The sequence below is a fragment of the Emydura macquarii genome, unplaced genomic scaffold, assembly GCF_026122565.2.
Source record: "Emydura macquarii macquarii isolate MOO-44397 ecotype Brisbane River unplaced genomic scaffold, CSIRO-AGI_Emac_v2 contig_1027, whole genome shotgun sequence".
NCBI classification, from domain to species: domain Eukaryota; kingdom Metazoa; phylum Chordata; order Testudines; family Chelidae; genus Emydura; species Emydura macquarii.
Window position 1 is genome coordinate 14,098,135 of NW_027131164.1, and position 16,371 is coordinate 14,114,505.

A 16,371-nucleotide genomic window follows, 5' to 3' on the forward strand; every position below is an offset into this window, starting at 1 on the left:
TGCTTTAGGTTTTAACACTTGCATATGGAAAGTTCTTCATGATAGTGTTTAATTTATTTTTAAACTTTATAAAGTACTTACTACAATATACTGTACAGTTAATAAAATATGTGCTGATATTTGAATGCTTGAGAAAGTATTTGATGCTTTCCTGTGAAATCTTTCTTTCTTCTCTAGATAGCTTGCAGTATTCAGGTATTGTAAATATTTGTATTCCTTATTTAGGGTGTAATAATTTCTTCTTTTTTAGAACTCTACGACTGCACTTATTGTAGCAGTAAAAGGTGGTTACACTGACTCAGTAAAGGAAATTCTGAAAAGAAACCCAAATGTAAATTTAACGGATAAAGATGGAAATACAGCTTTGATGATTGCATCGAAGGAGGGGCATACCGAAATTGTGCAGGATCTACTTGATGCAGGAACTTACGTGAACATTCCTGATAGGGTTAGTAAGTAGACTGATGGTAAAGTTGGTCTCAAACATATGCCTGATATATTAGCCTGAATAACTTTATGCAGTGCATAGAGGTGTGATGAATCATGTATACTATATTTTTTCATGTTTATTTTTTAATTTTCTTCCATGAGGTGGCAGATGTTTTTATTGCCATTTTAAATCCGCTACAGGCACCATGCTTGATGGGAGTGGAGTGGGGGGTGGGGAGGGTGGGTGGAAGAAGCTATTTATATAGAGCTAAAGAAAGTCTTAACATTCTTCTGGCATTACCACTTGTCACTAATGCATACGTGGTCTAATGTCACCTCTGCAGCAGGCCTTTTTCTAACTTGCTTGGTTTGTAAGAGTCATGAAATCCATCCAGGGCCTGACTTAACACAGCAGTACAGAGCACTTTGGGAACATCCAATTGAGCTTCTTAACAGATGCTCTTTTTTGTTTTTGGTGTCTTTCCAGAAGAGATGCTGTAAATCAGACATAAGATATTGAACTCAGTATTCATTTATGTGGTGGTGGAGAATAATACCTCTATTGCAGGAATTACTAATTGATATTCTATGGCTTCTGTTATTCAGGAGTTGAGAATAAGCTATCAGGGTGTCCTTTCTAACCTTAATGTTAATTAAATAAATATTGTTTCCCAGAAGATCACTTTCTTTGCATTTACAATGCATTTTTCATTTTTAACAGAGATCATACTTTTTTCTGGCATGACAAGCAAGTGCTTAGAAAAATCTAATGGCCCTAAAAGCATTTTTCATTGTTTCTGAAGTGTTTCTAGCACTGTCGAAGTAGTGGAACTTGGTCATGTCATTCTGGATTAGCATCTTGTTTTTTCTCTTTTCATTTGTGATAGAAGTTTAGCATCTGATATTTCACAAGCTGTCATAGTTGGAGATCAAAGTGTTTTATATAAGCATTCTTTTCTAGAACTAGAACAAAGTTTGAAAGTGCATAGGTCAAATTGATGCATAAAAATGCTAGAATCATTTTACAGCAGCAAGTAATGATTATAATGAATGATATCTATGCTACCATTATGTTGTGACTCCACTGCTCTAATGGATTTGTTGGTAGCAGAGGCTTAAATCAGATTAGAATTCAGTTGGAGGGAGGGGGGGAGAAAGATAGTAATCAGAATGAGACGGTTGTAAGGTCTGATACCTTTGAGCTTGCCAGAGTTAGTAGGGATTGATTTGTACCATTAGAAAGCTAAGATTTTGTTTTGCTAAATACTAAAGTATAATATATTTGGTTCAGTAACAAAAACTCCTAAAGATTGCTGCCAGAATTAAAAAAGTATATATTTTTGCCACTATTGATTTCCACACTTAAATATACACTTCGTGTCTCCTAAACAGTCTTGTATTAAACTGCAGTATGTGCCTGATTGCATATGTAGCATGAAAAATTTTCAGTCTCAAACACTTACAGAAATAAAGTAAATACTTAATGCTCTTAACTTCTGCTAGAACCAGATCTGTAGTGACTTCTAATTGGAAGGGATAGGAACTCCTCATTCTTAAATTTTCTGATTTGATTCCCACATCTGTGAGGTGTGGTGGTGGTAGAATAATTATTTCACAGTTCCAAAGGATACTTCATCTTGTACTATGCTCTCTGATACCCCCTCCCTTTCCTTTTTGGTACAAATTCAGGTCAACTACTTCTGACAAAAATAAAAGAAAATGTCAAGGTAGAGTAATAAAATCTTGATTAGGTTGTCACTGCAAATGAAACCAATATTACACAGGGGGATTTAAAATAGTGAATAGTAGAAGCATTAGCAGTAGTATTTTGACTTACAGTATTTAGGTTTAAAATGTTGCTTCCTGGAAGGAGATCTTACTCAAATTCAAGCCCTTAGACTGCTTATACAAAATGGTGATTATGTTCAGATTTACTTGATTAATTTACTGAGGGCTTTTATTTTCTCTATTTTACCATGAAAAAAAAATTAGACATGCCATATCAGTTCATGGCTTCATTTTTTTTTATGTTATAACAATTACTAGTTCTGTGAACTGCGAGATATTAAATAACAACATTTAAATTGGATTCTAGGCTTTATCCTTCAAATTGTACACCCGTAATTCCAGAGACTTCTATGAAGTTACTTCTGATTTATGTTGGAGTAACTGAGACCAGAATCAGCTCCTTGCGTACAGCATTATATCTATGGCCTGGTATTATCTGGCGACAGAGGTCGATGTAACGTCACTTACGTCAATCTCCTAAAGCCTGCGTCTACACTGGCACGGTAGTTGCGTTGACTTAAAGCGCGGCAAAAGTTGACTTAATAAAACCACCTCCGCAAGTGGCGTAGCATGTAATTCGAATTTAATGGGCTGATTTTGTGTCAGTGTAGACAGAGCATAACGTAATTTGACGTTAATGGCTTCCGGGAGGTATCCCATAATGTCCTGTAGTGACATTCGCGCTTTGCTATTACATGGCCACACAAACCGGAAATGGCCTCTCCCCTCATGCCATGGGAAAATTCAAATTTTCATTTCCTGTGCAGCCAGCGTGAAGACAGCTTTGTAGCTGAACTCGTCATGGCTACTGCAAGGCCCAAACGCGCTCCAGCATGGAGTTGACCATAGGTCTTAGATCTCATTGGTCTGTGGGAAGAGGAGTCCGTTATTGCTCAGCTCAGCCAGCAAAAGAAATTTGGACATTTACGGGAAGATAACCCAGGGCATGTTGGAGAAGGAGCACAACAGGGATGCGCAGCAGTGCCGTGTGAAAATCAAGGAGCTACGGCAGGCATATCAAAAAGCCAGGGAAGCTAACAGCCGTTCTGGCTCCTCATCCACAACATGCTGCTTCTACAAGGAGCTGAATGCAATTCTCGGCGGTGACCCCACCATGGTGCCACCACGCAGCATCGATACCTCCACGGTATCCCAGTCCAGGGAGAATGATGACTCCGTGGACGAGGAGGGGGATGAGGAGAGCAGGGTGCAGGAGAGCAGGGTGTCCGTTCTCCCAGATAGTCAGGACCTATTCCTGACCCCAGAGCAGTCCAGCAACACACAGGACAGCAATAATGATCCTGGGGAAGGCACATCTGGTGAGTTGTTTCTTCTTCTTAGCCCTTTTAAATGGGGGAGGGGGAGGAGATTTCAGGGGTTTAGCGGACTTTACTGGGTGGTTGCTCCTGGAACAGATTATTTATGTGCAGAGGTATGCTCCGAGAATCATCCGTTGATATCTCAAGGAAACATTCATGTAGGTAATCTGTTCTCCTTTGCACAAGGTTTTGGGGGAGGGCAGCCTTCTTTCTTCCTCCACGGAGGATACTTTGCTGTGCCATGTTGTAATCAAGTGAGCTGGAATCATGGCGGAACACAGCATAGCAGCATAAGGGCCAGCTCGGTACCCCTCTGCGTGCAGCAAATCTTCCCTTTCCTTATGCGTTACCCTCAGGAGACTGATATCGTTCATGGTCACCTAGGGAAGATGGTGCATGTTTAAAGTACCCAAGCTACACAGCCTGTATCCTGTACCTCTCAAGTCCCCTTTTTATTGGGCTACTGAGTCACTTAAATAATTTTGCCACGGTATCTGATGAGACTATTAACTGGCCCTTGCTGGCCTCAGCAACACTGTAGCCACCTTGTTCCAAAACAGTCATCTTAATGAAACTGTGGCACCTGGTCAGCCCTCTCATACAGTGCATTTGAAATGAGCTCTTTGGGGATAATTAATCCTCTCTGTAGCAGAGTAAAGTGCCCCTGGCTTACCATCTCTGTAATGGCACAGCCAGCTGATCCTTCTGAGAAGCTCCTCATGGAATGGGGGTCTGGCTTATCCTTGTGCACACTAAGGGGAGTATTTTGTACATTGTTGCATTTGCTTCAGTTTTCTGTGTCAGCTAACAATGGCAACATTGTGCATTCCTTTTGATTCTGTAGACACCTTGGCCTTCGCAGCCCCCTCTAGAACTACTGCGGAAAGACTATCGCAGATCAGAAAGAGGGGGAAAAAAAATTGAGGGACAACGTTTGGCGAGCTCATGAACGCCTCCACGTTCTGCTGAGACAGAGCTCCGAGCGTGGCGGCTGACCTTGTCCCAGAACATGGACATGGAGAATCGTAGAACAATGCAGGAGCATGATCACAATATTACACAGGAGGTGCTGCGAATCATGCGCGACCAGGCAGACGTGCTCAGGCGGCTTGTGGAACTTCAGGAGGAGCGGTGGCCAGAGAGAGTCCCGCTGCAGCCCCTCCAGGACACTCCTCCGCCTATGGCTTTGCTGCCGTGCCTCTCCCCACCTCCCAAGCAGTCTTGGAGAAGAATGGCCAGGCTGCAGTACGTGGTGCACTCCACTCCAGTGGAGGCAAGCAGAAAGCAGTGGCGGCCATGCTGACAGCTGTCTTGCAAGCAACCAGGCTATCCCTTGAGACTGTGAATGAACACTGGCCCCCCCACTGACTTGAATGTTCATAAATAAAACTTTGCATCATTTCAATACATCTCTTTATTAATTCATAGCTTGTTTGGGGACGGCTTTGGAGGGTACTGATATTGATGGTTGGGGGGATGGTAAGCAAAGGCACAAAACATACAGAAAGAAATCATTACTGCATCTCATTGCAAAACCTGTTTTTCAATGCTTCCTGAAGGCAAAATGCTCCGCGGTTGGCTCTGAGCATATTGCTGCCATCTGGCTGTTCAAAAATGGCGGCCAGTCTTTCTGCCTCCACAGCCCAACCCTGGGGGAACCTTTCACCCTTCGCTTCATACACGTTATGAAGACCATAGCACGCAGATATAACTGATGGGATATTCTTTTCACTCATGTCCAACCTAGTAAGGAGACTTCTCCATGTGGCCTTTAAACGCCCAAATGCACATTCCACCACCATTCTGCAAGTGCTTAGCCTGTTGTTAAAATGCTCCTTGTCACTGTCAAGATGCCCGGTGTATGGCTTCATTAGCCAAGAGAGCAAGGGATAAGCAGTATCCCCCAGGATCACTACTGGCATTTCCACACCCCCGATGTGAATTTTTTATTCCGAGACGAAAGTGCCTGCCTGCATGTTAGAGAACAGCCCCGAGTTCCTAAATATGCGCATGTCATGCACCTTTCCAGACCACTCCACATAGATGTCGGTGAAACGACCCCTGTGATCCACAAGGTCCTGCAGCACCATGGAAAAGTACCCCTTGCGGTTTATGTACTCTGTCGTTAGGTGTGCAGGCACTAAGACAGGGATGTGTGTGCCATTGATGGCCCCCCCGCAGTTTGGGAACCCCAGCACGGCAAACCTGTCCTCTATGTCCTGCGTGTTTCCCAAAGTCACTACTCTTTGTAACAGAAGTCTATTGATTGGCCCTGCACACTTGAATCATGGCAACTCCCACTGTAGATTTACCGACTCCGAACTGATTCCCAACTGAGCGGTAACAGTCGGGGGTTGCCAGCTTCCACAGAGCGATGGCCACTCGCTTCTTCACCGTCAGAGCTTGTCTCAAGTGAGTATTCACGTGCTTCAGGGAGGGGTTCTGCTCTGCGCAAAGTTCGAGGAAAGTGGCCTTTCGCATACGAAAGTTTTTTTTCAGCCACTGGTCATCATCTCACAGCTGCATAATGATGCGGTCCCACCAGTCTGTGCTTGTTTCGCAGGACCAGAGCCGGCGCTCCGTGGACTACAGATGATGTGTTACGGCCTGCAGCAATCAGGAATTGTTCTGTTCGATGCCTTGTAGCAGGGCAGCCTCAGTGACATCACTGTTGTCTGTGCTTCGGGTTCTCGCTCTCCTCTGAAAATACTCAAGGATAAGCTGTGATGTATTTGTGATGCTCGCAATAATGGTGCAGAGTTGAGCGGGTTCCATGTCTCCGCAGCAATGGCGAGTGCGTGGCATAAACAAACGGCGTGAAAACCGGTTTCCTGTTTCTTTGGGGCAAGAAGGGAGGGTAAAGGAGCATTGCATCATGGGCCAATGAAAGTTGTCCCAACAGCCCCGGCAGCTAGTTGCACTGTGGGATAGCAACCCACAGTGCACTGCTTTGAATGTTGACACAAGCGTGGTGAGTGTGGACTCAGGAGCCTGGCATAAGGAGCGTGGTGTGGACACGTTCTAGCGACTTCTAAAAATCGTCGGGTGAAAGTCGATTTTAAGAAAGTCGACTTCACTTTGCAGTGTAGACATAGCCTATGAATTAACATAGAATTAAGCAAGAAAAAATTACCTTTTCCCATCTTTATTTTTTCTTGTTTTTTCTATGCTTGCTTTTTTTTTTTTTTAAACATTTGATCCTGTAATAGTACTCTTAACTTTTGTACATGATTGTTTTACTTCAAATGCTTAACATCTGACCTCTTTGCAATAAAAATACTTGTTGAAAAATGGAAGCCTTTTCTACTATCTGAGTATACTTAACCCACTGTAAACTACTACAAGGTAATCTGAACTTCATTATATAAAGATTGAATAAAAATGGACATGATTTATACGTTCATAGGCAATAACTTGTCACCTAATGTGATTTTCAGGAAAAATATTATCTATTCCTTTTGGTAAATGATTTTAATCAAATGAAGGAGGATTAACTTCTTGTTCCTGTTTTCTATCATATAATTTATTTTCAGAGCGGAGACACTGTGTTGATTGGGGCTGTTAAAGGAGGTCATGTTGAAATTGTGAGGGCCCTGCTACATAAATATGCTGACATAGACATTAGAGGTCAGGTAAGTACAATGATGTTGATTTAGTTATGTTCCTTAGGTGGAATATGAAGTTGAGAATTGTACAGTTTCCAGAAAAATAGGGCTTGAAAAATTTCCCACATTCTGCCGGCCAGAGGACAAAGCCTACTAATTAGTATGAAGGAAAAAAAAATCTTTTGACATGGCTCTTGCAGTTTGAAGGAATAAAACTTTTATGCTTTATTTAATAAAAAATAAATTGTCAACCAACTTTTTACTTTTAATTATCTAGTAGACTAGTTGAATAGCAGAAAAATATTTATTATTGAAATATATTGGAAGCATTTCACCAATATTCCCCTATGATATTTGCTGAATAAATTATATTAAATATATTGGTGAAATTCATTGAATAATATTTGTTGTCAATACTATTTGACCAGTCCAAGTCCCAACATCTTTCTTGCTTTGTTAGAATTTCTTTCCCTTCCTGGCTTCCCTCAACTCTTTCTTTCCATACTCTGCATTATTATTAATTATTGTTACATTTTCTTTCACATCCTGCTTTTCCTCACTTTTTTTCTAAATTTTCCCATGTTTTCTGTATCTCCTTTCTTCTCCCACTAATGCCTCTCTTCCAATACTGTACTTCTCTTTTCAAACTTATCACATCCAATCGTTTTTTCTACTCTTTAACCTATCACCACCATCTATATGTTGGTGTGTGGTAAAGCACCCATGCCCTACTTGCTAGAACACTAAACCTACTAGCCATAAACAGACTAGATTTGGTGCCCCAGTGTCTGTACAATGGCCAAATGAGAAGTCAAGCTGTCTCCCCCAGCAGCTGTGAAAGGAGAGGGGTGTTTTTAGGCCTCCTTTCAGCATTCTGTCACTGGATCCTGCTTGGGGGGGTTCCATCTTTTTAATATCAGCTTTTGGCTAGTACATGTCTGATAAATTTGGAGCCCTTCAGCATCCTCAAGCAGCTGGAATTGAAATGGAAAATTTTCTCTTAGTTGCTTGGCTGCTGTATGAAGAGGGAAGGCTGTGTCTCCACTGCTTAACCCCCTTCTCTAAGTCTCTGATTTTAGGTCTTCCTTGAACACCTTCTGATGCAGGTCAGAGCTTTCATAAGCAGTAGTGGGACAAAGCTGACTTGATTCTCTGCTCATAAACTACTGCCAGTGAAAACAAACTAAAGCAGATCATTTTTCATTGTGTTGTAGCTTGCTAAAGCTATAATGAACAGCTGAGATACTGGAGTGGCCTGTGGGCAGACTTAGACAACACTACATTGATTCATACATGGTTAGTCTTTGGAGGTTTATCAGGTTATCTTCTCAGGCAAAAGGGCTAGAAAATTATTATTTTTAAAGAAAGTCTTTGATTCTGCAAAAGTTGATGACCATTGCCTATGAAAGCTTCATGCTTCCCTTGGGTGACTAAACAAGTGGATTTTTTCCCAAGTTCTGCCTGGAGAAATTGTATGGCTTGTAGACCAAATTTTAAATCTAAATATTAAAAAACTACTATTTATTTTGGCTAAATATTTAAACCCAAGACCATACAAATAGGCCAAACTTCTCAGTGTATCCTCCAGCACACTAAACAAAATGACTAAATACCTATAAACTAACTGCCTTATGGTGGAGACCTTCCTTGACCATAAATGTGGTACCCCTTGGCTTTGCCTAAGCACAACATAGCCAGGGACTGAACTACTCACCGGAGCCAATCTCTTACATTTGCTTCTGGTACTTGATGCTGGCTATAACTTCTACTTACTTTTACACGTGCAAAGAAAGAACTAGGGACTCTTTTGTGAGGTGGATGTAGGATGTGAGGCTCCTCGGGCATGGAGCCACTTTTGTGACTGGATGTACCAACCACCAACAGCAGAGGAATTCCAGGAGAAAAGTTTGAGAATAGGGTCAGTTGGCTGGGCACCATACCAATCCAAACATGTTTACAACTAGAAATATACCACTCATATACAATAGCAAATGACATAATAGAACCCTTATGTCTCTTCCCTAGCCCCCAATTCATGAACTAGTTGCAAGACCAACAGATAGTTCCTCATCAGTGCCCTTCCTTGAACTTGAGTGAGTGGGGAAAATACCACAAGAAGTCAGACCCATGTCCTGGATGTGCTTATACAGTCACCAAAGTGTGTGGCCAACAAATTAGGGTGGCTTGAAGTTCTTGTTGCTGCGGTACTCACCATTCAGGGCACTGGCCAGCATTGTTCTTGTCATTGTCCCGTGCATTACATCTTTGGTGGTCCTCACTCCTCATAGAGATGAACCAGCCAATCAGATTGCCTGGCACATCAGTCTCTTTGAAGGCTTCCTTCCTTACCCCAGTAATATCACAGTTTGTGAGAATTCCCCATTTGCCCCTGCCCTACTGCTTCCAGCAAGTCAGGCCTGGGTGAAGGGAGGGACTGAATTGTTCATTAGCTCTTGAAATCACATTTCAGAATGAAATTTACTTGGCTGACTATATGCTATTGATCACAATTTCTTTTTCATAGCTATCTAAAAACTCAGTATAAAGATCTCTGATCTTGCAAGTGCAGAAAATTTGGGCCTTTTCTATACTTGAATTGTAAAACCTATCAGAGAAAACCTAGCAATCTGCAAGAAATGGTGTTAATATTTCCATAGGTAGTACGTTTCCCTCTGAGTTGTGACTGAAACAATGCCCTAGCATGGTGTAAGGAGACGCTGTGTTGTTGAAAGTGCCTTCTTTTGGATGGTACTTAAAACAGATCCTGACCGTTTTGTGTAATTAAAGATCCTCCTGGTGCCTTATACTGGTGTTAACTCCTATTTTCTAGACAAATTCTGGTATAAGGAGTTATGTTCTGCTTACCCAAAATCCACTGAAGTTTTAGTTGGATGTGGTAGTGTCCTCGGCCTTTCCTGAAGTGTTGTATAATTTTGCTGTGCAACTTTAAATAGTGATTATTCCATATGGTCTATAAAATGGATCCTGCTGGATGAAAAGTGCTGCGTAAATCCAAGATTATTTGTTTCTTTTTAGGATAGCAAAACTGCTTTATATTGGGCTGTTGAAAAAGGAAATGCTACAATGGTGAGAGATATCTTGCAATGCAATCCTGATACTGAAATGTGTACAAAGGTGAGTGTCTGGGATTGTAACCACAGATGGTGTGTTTATTATTCTAAGACTCTTCTTTTTTGTCTTCCTCCTAAATGGATTTGAGACCATAATACCAAATTACAGTTTTGTTAGCAATGCAGACAGTTCATTCTATTACAGTACTGGTTAATTTCGTTCTTTATATTTCTATATAGTCAGTGCTTTAGCCCCATCAATCACTGCTCAATAAGAACCCTTCATTAGGGAAACTGAGAGGCTCTTGTTGGTGATGCTGGTGTTGCTGAGGTAAAGTGAATGGCAGTGAATGTGGTGAGGGAGAAGGAGAGACTGTGCTAATAAGTATTAAACTTGAGCTCTGACAGTCAGTCATAGCATGTACAGGAATTAAAAATGGAACACTACGCAGGAATGATTTAACTTTCCCCCCAAATACACTGGTAGCCATATTATAGGGCTTCCCCCTCTCTTTTTAACTGTTTATGAACGCAGCTAACTTTGGATTGTGTAATAAAGTGTTTGTAGAAAGGAGTTTACACTGCTTATGTTGAATGCTTTTGATCAGTTTACTGTGTGTTTGAATAGTGAATGCTTTTTTAAGAGAAAAGTTGGAAAGCACTGTTTTTATGTAGTGATGTTTCTAGAACTTATAAAAATGTCCTCTCTTAAAAGTAAAGGATTTAATTTGTTAAAACATTCCTAATCATGATTGGTCAATAGGGATGATGTATGAAGATTTTTATGTTTATTTTTATACATTTTCTTCTAATTTTTACTTTTAGGATGGAGAAACACCTCTTATAAAAGCAACCAAGATGAGAAATATTGAAATAGTAGAGCTTCTGCTGGATAAAGGAGCTAAGGTTTCTGCTATAGACAGGGTAAAGAATATTTGATAACTTACTTATAGCATGTCTAATCATATTAGTTTTGTACACAGGTTAGGTAGTGAATCATGAGAGCCTTTTGCAGTCAGATAGGAGCAATCTGGGACTTTTGGGAGCAATCTGTGGACTTCTCCATCCTATAGCCAATATTTTATTTTTGTTGTTATGCTGCAGCTATCACCATGGTATCGTAAGCAACATGAGCTCTACCAATGGTTGGGCTGCTGGTATGCTGAGGCCACAGCCTATCATGCTGACCAATAAACTCCCATTGTTTCCTTGTACTCTCTGTCTGTCTGCATACGTCTGTTGCCTCTTGTCTTATGCTTGGATTGTAAACTCTTTGTGGCAAAGGATTGTCTCTCTTTTTCTCTTTGTACAGCATCTAGCACAATGGGGTGATGGTCCATGGCTGAGCTCCTAGGCACTGCAGTAATAGCCCTCTTCCCCTCCAAACTGCCTAGAGAGTTCATTCAAAGTCAAAGGACCTGCTGGTAGATATCACATTGTTCCAGCAGGTTAGAGTTATTCAGTGTTAATGGCCCTTGAGTGTTCTGTCACAGCTTCTTATACATAGTTTAAAGCATAGTCTGTCTACTAGGTGTCTGTGCTACAAAATGGGTGCTATGATCTACAATGAAGGTTACAGTCATAAATAGAATTCACAAAACAGAATACAATTCATAAGCTGACAGACATATCCCCAAACTGTCACAATATGTGTAAGTTGACCAGGTTATGCTTGATCAGAACACTAGAAAACAAAAGTATAGGTTCCGTCCATTAACATTCATACTTTTAAAGTGTTAATTTGTATTGTCTTCAGTGATATACAGCAGTAGAAGTAGAATTTCACACTCATGCATAAGAAGGAATTTCACAAAAGCAATAAAAATGTTGAAAACAAGCAAGTGCTAATTGATTCTGCCAGCTGTGCAAGTCTGGGCAAGCAATTTCAAAATAAGCCCAAAGTATCTTAACACAATTTCATTAACCTGAGGACCAACAGTGATGAGGTGGACAAAACCATGTGGCCAACTCTGTCTCCTTTCTCTCTGATTAGATCAGTGTCCTTTGTTTTTTATTGATACTCTTAAAAATAATTAAATAAATGAGTCAGAGAACTAACATGATGTCCTCTACTGCCCATAATAACCCCATAACCTGTTCTGTGTGTTTTGGGTTTTTTTTTTTTGTTGCTGTCAACCTTGCTTTTTTTTTTTTTTTTTTCCACTCTTTTCTTCATCTTACTCTGTATGTTGTCCATTTACATTGCAAGTTTTTTGTGGGAAAGAGGCTTGTTTTATTTTACATCTGTAAAGCACAGAACACATTTTTGGGAGGTAAATAATAATGAATAACAAAATTAATGTGGTATTGATTTGTTGTTATGGGAAATTTTAAGACTTTGAGATCACTTTCCTAATTAAAGCTGTAAGTGTAACAGTTTTATACAGCAGAAAATAGCATAACTGATTTTTAAGTGTCTGAAATTACTAGTAGATTGATGTTTTGGTTTCATGGGCCTTAAAATATGAGAGAGACTACTTAAAATAGCTGAATTTTTTTAAATGTTTTTTACTATTATAATCCTCCTCCCTTGCCTACATGTTATCTTTTTGATGAATTTTTTCAATGTTACTTTAGGGAGCATGTACAATGGAGGGTTTTATGTCATTAAAATTTTTTTTAAATATATTTTGTTTAGGTGAACTACACCATAGGTAATATTTTGGAATAAGCATTACATTCAGAATCTCACTTCCTAAAGTTAACACCCATTGCTATTACTAGAGCTCTCACTTCATTTAATTACAGAAAGGAGATACTCCACTTCATATTGCCATTCGTGGAAGAAGCCGTAAACTTGCAGAACTGCTTTTAAGAAATCCAAAAGATGGCAGACTGCTTTATAGACCCAACAAAGCTGGAGAGACACCTTACAACATTGACTGTAGCCACCAGAAAAGTATTTTAACTCAGATATTTGGTGCTAGTAAGTATGAACATTTCTTTTCCTTAAGTATATATATCTGCTGATTGAGGGGAATAGAGCTTCTAATCAGATTTAAAGGGCTAAATAACTAAGTGCATTAGAAGAATCTTCTAAGGCCATGTTTCTGTTTATCCCGTTGTATGATGAACATTGTGTATAGTTTAAAAATGTATATTTTTGATGTGGGGAAAGGTGGTGATCTAGAAAGAAAATTAGAGCTTGGCAGGAATATGCTAGGAAAATCCTATTATTCCAGAACCTTAATACAGTTAGAATTAATCTTTTGTCATTTGTTTTTGAACAGGAAACTAATGTGAGATATGTAAACACTGATTTCCTTTCATTTGGTTTTGGCTATAGTTAGTTCTTGTTTTTGAGGGGAATTCATTTTCTTTAACTTGCTCTGACTTTGGGATATTGAGACCTTGCATACTAAATCTTAATAGTTTTGACAACTATGCAGTTCTTATGAGCCATCTCCTACATTCTTACTATACTGTTTATACACTTATGGTTGAAATCTAGTTGAGCCAGAATATATAAACAAAAACAATGATTTTTTGTTCTTCCGTTGAATTATTTATTATACAAGTGAATGTCATGATTTCAAGTAATTGTGTGAAATATATAACATGAAAAAAACATAGTTTGATTAGAAATTATTCTACATTGTATTATATTTACATTACAGGACATTTGTCTCCTACTGAATCTGATGGAGACATGCTGGGTTATGATCTGTATAGCAGTGCCTTGGCTGATATTCTCAGTGAACCAACCATGCAGCCACCTATCTGTGTAGGGCTGTATGCCCAATGGGGAAGTGGGAAATCTTTTTTGCTCAAAAAACTGGAAGGTAACATATGATGTAGCTTTTTTTTATGTTTAGATACATAGGAGTTATTACTACACTGAAGTAGACCATTAGTCCATGTAGTCCACAATGTTGTCTCTTTGTTCGATAATATAACTCTTCTCTGAAACTCTTCCAAGCCATACTGCACCCACCAGGCAGGGGAAATATAAAACATGAGGATTGATCATCTTTAATTTATTAGTGATGCCATAAATTTGTACATTTTATACAATATCTAACCAGTTTTTAAATCTTGCTAATTTATTGGTCTGCAAGGCTTCCTTCAGCAGTGAATCCCATACCCATGCTAATTCTGTTGAGTTGAAAGTATTTCATTTTCTTAGTTTAGAATGTTACTTTAAATTAAGTTCATTGTATCTTTGTACTATAGGACAGGGTGAATACTGATGGATGTTTGTCTTGCTCTATGATGTTATTTGCTCTTTTTACATACATCACCCAGCATGCTAGTTATCTTTCAAAACTAATTTCTGGTATTTTAATTCTCTTATATAGGTGTTTTATTATTCTAGTCATTTGCCTCACCATTTTCTGGACCTTTTTATTTGAGTGGTCAACTTTTTGAGCATGTAATCAGGCTGAATGCAATAGTTGAAGAGAGAATCATCATGAACTCATTTAATACCATTTAAACATTTTCCATCATATTTTCTATCCTCTTTGTAATACGTGTAAACTCTTATTTACAATTTAGATTACTGCTGCTTATTGAGAATTCCAGGTTGTCCCCCTAAATATTTTTGAAATGTTCCTTCTAATTCATAAAAGTTAAAATATCATCTTACTTCTAAGATGTATTATAGTGATCTCTTCAATTTAATTCATCATCCTAATGCCCAGTCACTCAGATTTACTCATATCTGCTCACAATTTCTACTGTTTGAATAACTTAAATAATTATTATTTGAGCAGATATATCCATTCACTTATCCACCTTATCCTTCCCATCATAAACATAAGTAATGTACATTATTGGTGCTAATATCTACCCTAAGTTAACTTTTCTCTTTGGTGAACTTTTGTTTGTTCTTAGTCTTTGCTAGCTGTTCCTCAGTCGTTTTTTTAAACTAGGTCATAATTTTTTCCCCCTCATTCAATGGATACTAAATACATGTTGCAGGAATTCTCATTTATATGACCTTAAACTGAAAACGAGAAATAAATATATAACATAATGGTATAATGGCTTTCATTCTTTGTGGGTTGTTATCAGGGTTCTAGCACAATTTCCTTGACGGGTGCACAGGGATTTATTTTTCTTCTAGTGTCAACCTTAGTTGTATATTTTTATGACTTTTCTCTATGCTTTTCTATTCTAGATGAAATGAAAACTTTTGCAGGACAGCAGATTGAACCTCTGTTCCAGTTCTCTTGGCTTATTGTATTCCTTACGCTCTTGCTGTGCGGAGGGTTGGGTTTATTGCTTGTTTTCACAGTGAACACAATGCTTGGAATAGCAGTGGCACTGAGCTTATTAGCAGTTCTATACATATTCTTTAGTAAGTCTGTTTTCACTTCATATACAACATACTGGTTCTATCTATTTTTAGAGTTCAGTGTTTATTCATAAGTAAATGCTATGCTTCAAGGAAAAAATCAAGTAATTGCAAAAAAATATAAAGAAAACTGTGTTAATTTTCATTGTTTTTAATAAAAATGGAAGATAAACTTAGTAAGAACAATGAAACAATGCATTTGGCTTCACTAATATGGGTTACAACAGTAGCTGATAACTAAAGAGTCATTAACTCAATTCCCATATCTTAACTTTCACTTCAGTTTTTAACAGAAGATTTTTAATAATCAGACAGTAGCAAGGTTTTAAAAGTGTAGGACTCAGTTTTAAAAACAAACAGTACTTCAAATGATTAAAAAAGGCTGTGATTAAAAATTGCAAAAATACTTAAACAGTTGGAAAAATGTATTAAGATGGAGTTAATATATATTTATATCAATAAATTAAGTATACAATGTAATTGTCACCAAAACCAGCATAGCAAATCCAGGAAATTTAGAGATAAATTAAATTTAAAAGATGCCCATGTGTATTAAAGTGCGGAAATGCCCAGTTTAAGTCACCCAAATACCTGTAACACTGATATATAATGATATGTTATGAGGGGGACAGGAAGGATTAAAAACTAACTATTTTTTTAAAATTGGTTTAAATTAATCTGAGACCAGACATTAATATGCTTTAAACATAATTGCATGGTTATTGCTTACTATCACTATAGGGCAGAGTTAAGGTTGCATCTGTGGAGCCAGAGTTACTGATGAATCTGACTCTTAATTTGCTAGCATGAAGCCACAGAACTTCCAAGATCATAATAGTGGAGGCCAGTACAGAGATATT

At 38.7% G+C, this 16,371-nt stretch overlaps 1 protein-coding gene across 8 annotated transcripts in view; it reads left to right on the plus strand.

The window, feature by feature from the left end:
• The window catches only part of KIDINS220 (kinase D interacting substrate 220), a 175,681-nt gene that overhangs the window by 35,642 nt on the left and 123,668 nt on the right, over nt 1-16,371 (plus strand). For all 8 annotated transcript variants that reach the window (XM_067544798.1, XM_067544800.1, XM_067544797.1 and 5 more), the window contains exons 8-14: nt 251-448; nt 7,070-7,168; nt 10,178-10,276; nt 11,038-11,136; nt 12,961-13,138; nt 13,830-13,994; nt 15,335-15,514. In XM_067544798.1, coding sequence (XP_067400899.1) covers nt 251-448; nt 7,070-7,168; nt 10,178-10,276; nt 11,038-11,136; nt 12,961-13,138; nt 13,830-13,994; nt 15,335-15,514 — 1,018 coding nt within the window. The remainder of the gene's footprint in view (nt 1-250; nt 449-7,069; nt 7,169-10,177; nt 10,277-11,037; nt 11,137-12,960; nt 13,139-13,829; nt 13,995-15,334; nt 15,515-16,371) is intronic.